Source organism: Nothoprocta perdicaria, unplaced genomic scaffold (assembly GCF_003342845.1).
Source record: "Nothoprocta perdicaria isolate Ctin4 unplaced genomic scaffold, notPer1 scaffold_67, whole genome shotgun sequence".
Taxonomy (NCBI): domain Eukaryota; kingdom Metazoa; phylum Chordata; class Aves; order Tinamiformes; family Tinamidae; genus Nothoprocta; species Nothoprocta perdicaria.
In genome coordinates, this window is record NW_020455943.1 from 3136000 (window position 1) to 3147053 (window position 11054).

At 41.4% G+C, this 11054-nt stretch overlaps 1 protein-coding gene across 1 annotated transcript in view; it reads right to left on the reverse strand.

The window, feature by feature from the left end:
- PDZRN4 (PDZ domain containing ring finger 4) overlaps positions 1–10579 on the reverse strand; it is a 101225-nt gene extending 90646 nt beyond the window's left edge. Inside the window, exon 1 of the mRNA XM_026050288.1 lies at positions 10505–10579. Coding sequence (XP_025906073.1) covers positions 10505–10573 — 69 coding nt within the window. The 5' untranslated portion in view covers positions 10574–10579. The remainder of the gene's footprint in view (positions 1–10504) is intronic.
- Positions 10580–11054: the final 475 nt, after the last annotated feature.

The window sequence follows — 11054 nt, forward strand, 5'->3', positions numbered from 1 at the left end:
CTCTCAGGAGTGAAGAGACTTTATATCTGTGTTAAGTTTACAGCCAGCAACAAGACTCCACTAATAAGTAGCAAAAACCTATTTGTTGGTACCTGAAGAAAAAAAGAGCAATAAATTAATAAGCTGCTTCATACTGAAAACCTTACAAGTAATTTGCACAGTATAATAAAATATACAAATAAAAAAGCAACATGGCCCATTAGTTATCTTAGAAGATAGGGAGGGAAGTTCAGGGGAAATTTGAAAAGAAAATTCCTATAATAACTGACCTTTAGCATATAGCAAAGAAAAACAACACTCTTCCAACAAAACATCTCCCTTCCAGACTTTATGAAAGTGTGGGATTTTAGAGTACTCTCTATACCAGCACTGAGAAATGCAATTACATATATGTTCTGTTACAACCATCCACTTGTGCTACAACTTACAATTGCTGAATGGATCGATCCAGCATTTTACAATAATTACTGTGATCACCATTATTATTATTGAATACTGTTCCGGCTTCCTCATTAGTTGCTATCTGAGATCTCTACAATTAATCTTAAAGCTTTAAGTAATACAGAAGGAGAGGAGAGGAGAGGAGAGGAGAGGAGAGGAGAGGAGAGTGCATGTACTTTTTGTTATATATTCTTACCTTTTCCCCCACAGCATAGGAGAATACTCTCTAACAAAGTCTCCACAAACAACATAGGTTGGTAAAAACAAAAACACAGGAGGCATTTTCTGAGGTGTGTTGCAAAAACAGTAACTCATGTATCTTACAATCTGAAATGTGCAGGGGTTGGAAATTCTGTATCAGGAGGAGGTTGGAGATTTCACAGAAAGTGCTTTTGGCTCATTTATGGCTTCTGAATTTCATATTACACAACACATAATTTGAAAAACTCTGAATATATGTTGTTTCAAAAGATAATGAGCCTAAATATTTCACTACGATGGCATACAGATAGACTTTATTCACTTGGAAATTTCTTTCCTATATTGTGACTGAAAAACAAGTTAGCCACTACATACACTTCTCCTGTTTGGAGTTCGACATTTATAAATGTATTGGTTTTCACTGTTCAACTTAACAGCAAATACATAACAAATATTTAAAAAGTGCATAAAACCATACTGCACTTTTAAATCACTTTTAATAACCCCAACCTATGAGAAAACATTGCAAATGCTGCACTCTAATTTGATCCTTTCTTCCATCTTTTCCTGCCATTAAAAAATTCTTTTGAACTAGCAATTCATATGCCTGTGGATATTCCTTCTTACTCTAGCTATGAGGAAGGCAGAAGCCTGAATAATGATTACTCCCACTATGGCTTTCCCTGCAAATCCATCACTATTATATGCAAAATGCACATTACAAATATGATCCTACGGATTAAATGGGTCAGTCAATTGTTCAGTTATATCGCAGGTAACTGAAGATAACATTTTTCTAAGTTTACTTCAATCTTTCAGTCCTCATAACCATTTGGTGAGGTTTAGCTATTCCCATACTCCCACTGGTCATTAGGACACCAGTCCCAGCACTGCAGGTAGCACTGATGCTACAGTTTAATATTTTTCTGATGTTAAAGAGTAGCTGACCACCTAATAAAATTGATGGTAAGTTTGATGGCTGTGGAACTTCCCCAGGAGCCTCAGCACTTTGCTGCACATGGATATTAAAGCTGCACTGATATTTTCCATACAAAATGTTCCCTGAGGGTGGATCTGAAGATGTAGGAGCAGAGCATCCTGCTCATGCTCCAGGCACGCACTGACACAGCTGAGATTGCCTCCTGTGGACGTACTTGGGTCTGCAGACAACCCTGCAAGTCCTGGACCAAACACCTTCCTCCTCCACAAGGCTGTGTAGAGCTGGGCTGCTCACGCCACTTCTCAGGAGATGATGCCTACCTTTGGTGTTCTGAAAAACACCAAATCCTCAAGAATTTAGACTGAGTTGAATAGGATCATTTAAGTGCTTCCCAATCCAGGCATGGTGTTGAGGGGCTTATGGTTGGACTCCATCTTGAAGGTCTTTTCCAACCATAATGATTCTATGACTCTACGACTCTACAAATCCCTTTCTAATTTCTACAGCTCTAAATTGAACCTGACTGCTTTTTACACACTTTTCTGACTGACCATGAATTAAAATGCTATTTTTTAGTGAAAAGTGTTTTTAGAAATCATGTAATTCAAAAGAAAATAGTAAAAATTCTCCACTGGGGAGGGAAGCTTTTGTGATGCTGACAGTCCTCAGCAAGAAAAGTATTATGATTCAGGGTTGAAGTCCTGAGAAACACTCTTGTAACTGAGGTCAAAGCATGCTCACCATCTCACGATGCTGTTACTCTCAGATAGTTTCAAACTTGTCACTATTTGGGAAAGAACATTATGAGAGGATTATCCTAACCCATTCACTCCAGCACCTGAAAATATTAGAATGACCTGAACAGTTTAGACCTTAGTGTCAAGATTCACAACTTACTGGAGACCTTAGTACAGTAGCAGAGCTGAAAAAACACAGCTTCCAGTATTGAGAAAAGAAGAAATATTCAAATAAACACAAAGCTCAGCTGTATCTGATAAACAGAAGATGCTTGTAAACATCTGCAGATCCAGTCCTCTCTAGCTGAACTCTGACATTAAAATTGAAGTGGAACGTATGTATTTCAGGCATGACCTGGTAGTTTGGAAGATTAATTCATACCACTATGCTGACATTGTTTTACATGTCAAACATGGTGGTCAAAACATTAAGGGAATAAACTGCTACAGTACATAATCAAGACCTCAAAAGAAGAGAAAATAAATATTTGCTTTATTTCCCTTATTATTTCATTTAGCTGATTATTAGCGTTTGTTTCTGCTATGAGAAGTGAAAAAAAAATTAAAAAGGCAAGAGGAAAGGTCATAAAAGCCCACTTTGTATTATGCTGAAATGGTCAAATATGCGCATTGTCCCCTCCTGACTACACCAATATTTTATACTTAGATATAAGCCACAGACAACTATAACAGGTAGCACTGCATTATACAGCACACTGCAATTCCATTGGTAGATTTGATCTTTGGTATTAAAATATTTGGAAAAATGTCTCTATGAACTGCTGCTTCTTATCAAAAAAAAGAGAAATAGTCTGTTAACAGTTAGTGATCTAATATCCTTTTCAACATACTGATCTTTGTCGCAATAATTTTCATACAGAGTAAAACAAGCGAGGAACTCATTCACACGAAATAGTAAATAACTACTTTCACTGCAACTACAGTATTTCTGAAGTTTAAAATTCTTTCTTTTCTTGATGGTTTGCAAGCTGTGAAATCCCCTTGCTCTTGAAAGGAAATTATCACTTTTTCTACAAAACTATATCACAGAATAACAGAATCACAGAATGGCTGAGGTTGGAAGGGACCTCTACAGATCTAGTCCAACCTCGCCCTGCTCCAGCAGGGACACCCAGAGCATGGGACACAGGGTGACATCCAGGCGGGTTTGGAAGGCCTCCAGAGAAGGAGACTCCACAACCTCCGTGGGCAGCCTGTTCCAGGGCACTGTCACCCTGAATGTCAAGTTCTTCCTCATATGGAGATGGAACTTTTTGTGTTTCAACTTACACACATAGAATACCAGTTGCAGACAAAGAGCCACATCACTCCAGGCTGTTCTGTAACTACTGAGGTCTCATTCTGGGGGCCACCACATCTCACAGATTTTAACAGCAGCCAGCAATGCCCTCTGCTCCCTTTTGTCTCTGTTGACAGTCATCTGCTCCCAATGTCCTTCATGGTCCTCCCGTGCCCATAGTCCTGGCATGCTGGTCCAACAACCTGGCTATAAGCACACATGCTAATTGACCGAGGGCCGAAGAGAGCAGGTAACTCCTGCCAAAATCTTTCCCATACATAGAACTCATTTTGTGTCTTTCTAGCCTACCCAGGAGCAATTTTCATATGAAACTTGCAGGAACTAAAACGATGTGAAAATCTTTTGTGGTTGAAATCAGCCAGTTGGTTCAAAAGCAGTTGGACAGAGAAGCCTACATGATTATGAAAAGCTGCTTTCTGTATTGAAACTGAGTCAAATACACTCTGAAGGTCCAAGCATTTCTCAGCTTTTCTTACTGAAGCCTCACAAAATCCCAGGGGTAGAAGAACTGTTGCTTATCACCAAGCCCTGCTGTATGTGCTCCATGAAGCTCTTACTTCTTGAGAGGAATCTGTGTGAAAAAAACTTATTGTCATTTTATTTAAGAAACTCATAAAAATATATTCTTGGCAGAATGTTCAACTGATATTTTATCCCCCATCCCCATTAGTGCATCACAAAACAAAAATACTGCACCCCTAAAATATTCTTTGAGTGCATCCTGTGGTAGCTGGAGATAGCAAGATTGACTTCATCATATCCCTGATATATGAGACTCACATAAAGATATATTTTGCCTTTGGTCCATACCAAATCCCTTCAGTATGCAAGTCTTATGAGAGGCTAGCTCTTAAAACCATTCTGTGATTCTGTGATAAAACTTATTTAAGTGTATAATAATTAGGTGAGTGCTTAATTGCTGTTGTTAAATTTGAGAAGGAATAGCAAAATAATGGGAAAAAATAATGCTATGCAACACCTCAACCACTTTTTTTTTTTTTCCTTTTATTTTTCATGGCTTTGTGTACCTCTGCAGATTACTGATACAATCTCAGTACTGCTTTTTACAGCTGCCACTGTCCTACCCATCCCCTGAATTCTTATCTCACATCCTATTGTCTGCTTTTTTATCTCACGACTTTTTCGTTATCCTTCCTCCTGAGGTATGCACAGGAACTGTATCCTTTTTATTCAACAGTGAACGAGCACAGAGAATGAAAGCCTGGCCCCAGCAAAGGCAGTGGCAACACTCCAGAGTTTCCTGGACTTTATCAGAAAAAATATAAGTGACTTATAAAAGGCAGAGGGCGTGAGATCCAAAATCACACTTGAAGTATAATTGAAGAGTTTAAAGGAACACCACAAAAAGTCCTGCTGATGTGCTTAGGTTTTCAGAAAATCAGATGACAGCCTCCTCACGTGCCTACATTTACACACCTTTGTCCTGGCTTTGTGACAAGAGCTTAAATCCTGGTAAGAGGTGGCCTTCCATGCGTCTCTTCTCTTTTAAGCAAATGGTATGAGGTGACTCCAAACCCAGAATTAAGATGTGGGTGTCCCAGTGCTCTGTGTGACAGTTATGGGGAACCCAGGAGTGCTGGGCAGCACCCTCTCCTGCAGGCCATGGACCGGCACCTAGCTCAGGATGGCCAATTCCCCCCTCAGAAGCAGGACCTCTAATGTCAGCAATGCCAAACCATTGCAGTCTCCTTTTGAATACGGTCTGCAGAAGTATTAGGGCATTAGGATTAATTATTTGGATAAATGTTGTTCAATTAGTAGTGCGATGAAAATAAGCAAGGAAATGTAAGAGCAGAAAATGTATGTCTGCTCACCACAGTGACCATCTCTTCATCTATAAGAATAGTCATCTTCTACGGAAATGAGTTTTTAAAGTCATTTTAAAGGCATTAAAGTTTTATTTCAACAGAAGATCTTCAAGCAAATTCCAAGCAGGTTTCTGAGGCATGGCTAGAGCTTTATTTGAACATGTTTTTACTATACATATGCTGCTCTACTAACGAGAGACAGTGCAGCTGTGAGGAGAATTGTAGAGATGAGTTCTAAACTTGTTCAGTTTAACTGAAATAGTACTCCTACGTATTTGCTAAATCCTTCAACATCTCAACAAACTTTTCAAACAGATAAATCAGGATTCAGAAGTACTGCTTAGATAGAAATTGTAGGGGGAGTTCTCAATTATTTTATATAAAAATTTAAAGAGAAACTAGAAGGAAAATATGGGAAATACAGTAAGATCTAACCAAATTTACTTTTTCTACTGATTTATTGAGACCATCCTGTTAACTTCCAGAAAATTAAGCCTATAATTTTCTCCTCCCAAAGTAAAAGTATTCTTCTACAGTATTTCTATAAAAAAAAAAAAAAAACAGACACAAACTTAGATGTAAACAGATCCCAAAATATCTGCTAAAGAATATCCCCAAATAAAGAATATTCTGATCAAGCACCAGAAATTTTAGAAAGTAGTATTTTTCCATTGCTGGTGAAGAAGTTTATGAGGAACATTTTGAAAGGTCACTGATATATGGGGAGGGGAAAAAAAGGTAATGAAGGTAATGCAAATCTACATGGCACATCCATTCAGGAAAGAACCAGAATTAAATGGCAAAGTCCACAGAAAGGAAAAGCAATGAAAATCCCTTGCGTGGCACAAGCACCCAAAATCAGTATTAGTGCCTAGAACTGGGTTCAGAAAGAATAAAAACTCATTAGCTCATGCAGTCTGTTTAAATCCCTGAATAAACACACACTTTATCAAGACAAGAGAAGACAGGCTCCAACAAACACGTTGCTTGGCCTGCAGTCTTCTTTCATTACACCAGTAGGCACAGGCACCACCTCCTAAAAAAGACAAAAGACCCTCTGCTCTTTCAGCAGGCAGATTTGATGTCTCTCTTATGAACACCTTTGAATTTGAAGAGATGCACTGCTACAACTCCGTATCTCAAGGGATGCCCAAGGATGTCAAAATGAACATAAAATCACAATTCTGAACTGGTGAAAATTTGAGCTTTATGCTAATTATGGAAACCAACATGAGAAGCATGCTGCATAATCAGTCTTCAGAGGATTTAAGAATGCTGCAAGCAGGCTACTATTATTTGAGATCAAATGGAAAATACAAATGTGCAACCTTCTAGTTTTAATCCCAGCTCCACCACTGACTTTTTGAACCATCCTGTTTTGCCTCTGTTTGCCCTTTGAGGTTTTCTCTTTTTTCCCTTTTAATTCTCAGTTCATTTGAGCAAAGACTGCTTCTTAAAATATAACTCAAAAGAGCAGCCTCCAATGGTCTTTGGTTGACATCTTTTTCCCTTCCAACATTTTTTTTTCCTGTGGCTAAACTACACATTTTGAAATCAGAGTGCAAAAATTTATATCCACAGAAATCTGTAAAAAAATTGCATTTCCTTCAGTCTTACATAAAACCACTGAAAACCCAACAGCTGATCAGATGGTGCTCCAGTTCCATTCCCTCCAATATTTCTGTATGCTTCCTGTCTGCTAAACAGAAAGAATTCTCATCATTCAGTTAACAGTGACTTAAAACCACTTCTCCCACCACAACAGTGCAAGAGAAAATTAGCCAAGAATGGTAGAGATCTGGTCCTAATGAACAGTGGTCCCACCTTCCCTGTCCTAAGTGATTCGACCTAGACTTGCTGGCTGCACATTCATTAACTCAATCCTGCTTATACAGGACATATGCAATAATAATAAAGTGCTCCGTGAAGTGGTATGAAAGACCATAAATTTCAAATTGACATTATTTCCGCTGCTCCACCAGCAGGCGTAAGGAGAAGAGGACTTGGGGGGATGCTCAGTGATCCGACACCATGGCTGGTATGTTCTCACAGCGAAGTCAAGAAGCAAGCTGAGCAGTTCTCACACCCCGAGGACAGGTGAAGAGGCACTCAAAAGCACAAGAGTGCTTCACCAATGCGGAGCTCTATCTCAAAAGCTTTTCTTCTTAAAACATGACTGTTTGACGTTTTGTTTTAATCCCAATCTGCACGTGCAAAGCATAGTTATCAAAATAAAAGTCGACAGCATGCAAGCAAATGCTCTGTTCTGCGTGGGCTTCCTGGTCTCTGGACCGCTATCTCAGTGAAAGGCAGAACAAGCGCAGACTAAGGGGTGGGAGAAGAGAGAGGAATTATACATATTCTAACGATGTCTTCATTTCCCAGCAGCTCTGCAGCAAAAAGCTCTCTGGTGCTGAGTGTGCCCCCACTACAAACAGTAGCAGAAAACCTGCCTCCCTGTAAGCATTTGCAAGGATTTCCTCCACAAACATACTTGCCTTTGTTTACTATATTTTTAAGCACATGAGTGCACAGACCACCCACAGCATCAGGTAGCCAAGCACCGGGAAGGTGAGAGATGAGGCTCGGAGTGTTTCCTTATGTGAATATAAATTAATCTGGCTGATCCACACATGCCAGTGAGGCACAGCTCATCCTCAGTCAGTTCATGTCCTTGACAGGCTAACTTGTCCCAAGCTCTCCAGAAATCATGCAGATGAAAGAACCGGAGCTGGGGTATAGGAATTACAGGACTGCAGAGCTGGAAAGGGATTTGCAAACCTAGCAGCAATGCCTGTCGTGGTTTCATTTAATTTATGATATTCTACTGCTGCTCCCTCCCAGAGCAGCACATCAGTGCTGGAAGCAAAACTATTAAAGGTGTGAGATACTACCTGATCTTTACTGTTACACCTGGTTAAAAATACACAATGTCCTTTGGGCTCTGACCTGCCATACACTGAAACAAAGCTAGCAACTAGTTTACAAATCAGCACAGGACCTGGCACTGAGCACACTGAGGCATTTCTCTCCCTGCACGCTCTCAGTGATATTTCCCAGCATAAAGAGCAGAGGATGCAGCACCAGCCTTGCTGCATTTTTACTCCCCAAGGAAAGTTACTGAGATTCTCCCAGGGCTTTGAATTTATCTGACAAACGCCAAGTAAAAAGTGAAAGCATCAGTTTGTTTTGCACTGTGGTTGCTCACACCCATAAACACTCCAACTCTCCAGCACAGAAAATTAGAAATAAAGAGAAGAATTTCCTCAGAATCCCATAGCAAATGTCTCCTTTGCCCTGACAGTTTATTACTGTGCAACCTTAATGCAAGGAACACTCTGAAAATGCCTTCTCTCTAAACAGGAAAAAGCCTTACAGACACATGCAGCCATTTAAGAAACGTCTAATCCCCTGCACGGCACAGCCCAAATTCCTGTCTCTGGCACAGTAAAGCAGGGACTGACACAGTAAAGCAGGGACTGACCTACTCCACTGACTCCATTTTCCACCTTCCGATCAGGCTGGCAATCCAGAGCTGGGGAGTGGGGCAAGGGGAGGGAAACGCACAGCTCTGCTTTTCACTGTGCTATTGCTATGACAAAAATAAAAATCACGGTTGTGTGGTGACAAACTATTGAACTGAGGGAAAGTGTTCCACCTAGAGACCATCTGCACGAGTCAAAGCCACCGACAGGTTACCTGCAAACAGACTGTCTTTTAGGACTGAATACGCCTGCAGTTTTGTGGTAAAAAACGATGCAGAGGTATTGCCCCCAGTCGTAATTAACAATGTTAATCATCTTCTTCCTCTCTATGGTGATAAAAAGAGTCATTTTTATATTTAATTAATGCAGAGGATCATTTTGGAAACCGGCTAATGAGGCTCCGATCACATTACCATGAAAATGTGCATTAGCACGGCGACTGAGGAGGCTGTTTCACGTGCAGAGAATCCACTTTGTAATTAGCCCACTGTGAAATGCATCACGCCAGGAAGAACTCGGAGGGACCCAGTCGGCAACGGGCTCTTAGCTGCTGCTGTGCCAACAGACCACCAACACTGTAAGCTGTTCTCTCCTCTGCACTGCCTGTCATCAGCAGCGCCGTCCAGAACCGCCGGCGTTCAGCCTCTGTCAACGGCAACGTGTCAAAGCTAGGGCAAATTATAGAGAGGAGGAGAGCAGATGCTCCAAGGCACTAAACTTCAGTGTGCTACGTTCTGCCGTGCCAAGAGAAAACAAACAAAAAGCTGCAAATCAAATTCTGATTCAATAGGATCTGGGCAAAATTATGGGCTATTATGGTAAGTGCTTGTTTCGTCTTTTCTCATCTTCCTCTGAAAGAGCTGGGAACACATGTTGGCAGCACGCTGCTACGCTGCTGCTCACGCTGCTACAGTATTTTCCCTGCTGCTGTAAGAGACACCAAAATAACTGTGTGGGATTAAAAGCTTTGTCTAGTGGTAAACAGAAATAACACACAGGAAGAATGAACAGGATGAAAACCTAATGCATGGAAACCCTATTGTACTTGATGCCTGTTCAGAGATGCAAACATGTAGGAGAATCACTGCAATTTTTAATTGACTAATCTGAAAATTTAACACACCTCTTGGTCAGCACAGACATGCCATAAAAACTTTTTTCCATAACTTGTAAATAGTGGAGATCACAGACTTAACACTTTGAGAGGCTGCAGTGCAACTCAGCAGAAATCACAGCCTTACCACCAAAGCTAAGGGCTCCCTCAAAACATCCCTGATACGGTTCAGTGCGAGTGCTGCTCTGTGACTGACATCTTGGCAGAAGATGCACAAAAATGTTAAAAGATTCCCACAGGAAGTCATCCGAAGGGGGAGTGGCAAAGCAGCAGAAGACAAGAGATACCCAAAATACTAATAATTACCTAATCCCCCCAAATAACCTGGAAATTTGCTACAGGAAAATTTGCTACAGGAAACCCAAACCCAAACCAGCTCTGCTTACTCCTAAAGAGCACACGTTCTGGAGACGCTGCTGGGATCCCCGGCACTCACCTGTGAAACTTCGTAGAGCAGTTTGTAGTGCTCCTCTCTCTTCTGGAAAGCGCACAGATTGCAGCCCATCCTAACGCGCGGCGCAAGAGCTCGAGCTTCCCCCGCGCTGCAAGGCACAGGCTCGCGCGGCGCGTCACCCTCCGGACTCGGCCGCACTTTCTCATGGGTGCCCGCGGCGGCAGCGCGCTCCTCTTCCTCGCCTTGCCCAACCACCCCGCGCTCGCCGCCGCCGCGCGCGCCCACTTCCCACTCAGTTCATGGCAACACTCCCCCTGGCTCCGCATCAGTGCACATGACTACACAGATTCCCACTCATGAATATTAATGGCCCGCTCATTGATTATTTATGACGGAGCGGGGTAGCGGGGAGGGGTGTCATCGCCGCTGCTGGTGACAGATGAATATTCACTAATTAAGGAGCAAATGTACTGTGGTTAAACAAAATTCACTTGTGTCAATACCGTCGCTGTTTATTAAGGTTGGGGGGACTAAGCACGGGGCTTTCTGCCCGCGCTGGTCTTAATTTCCACGGTAATCATGAGGCTAATTC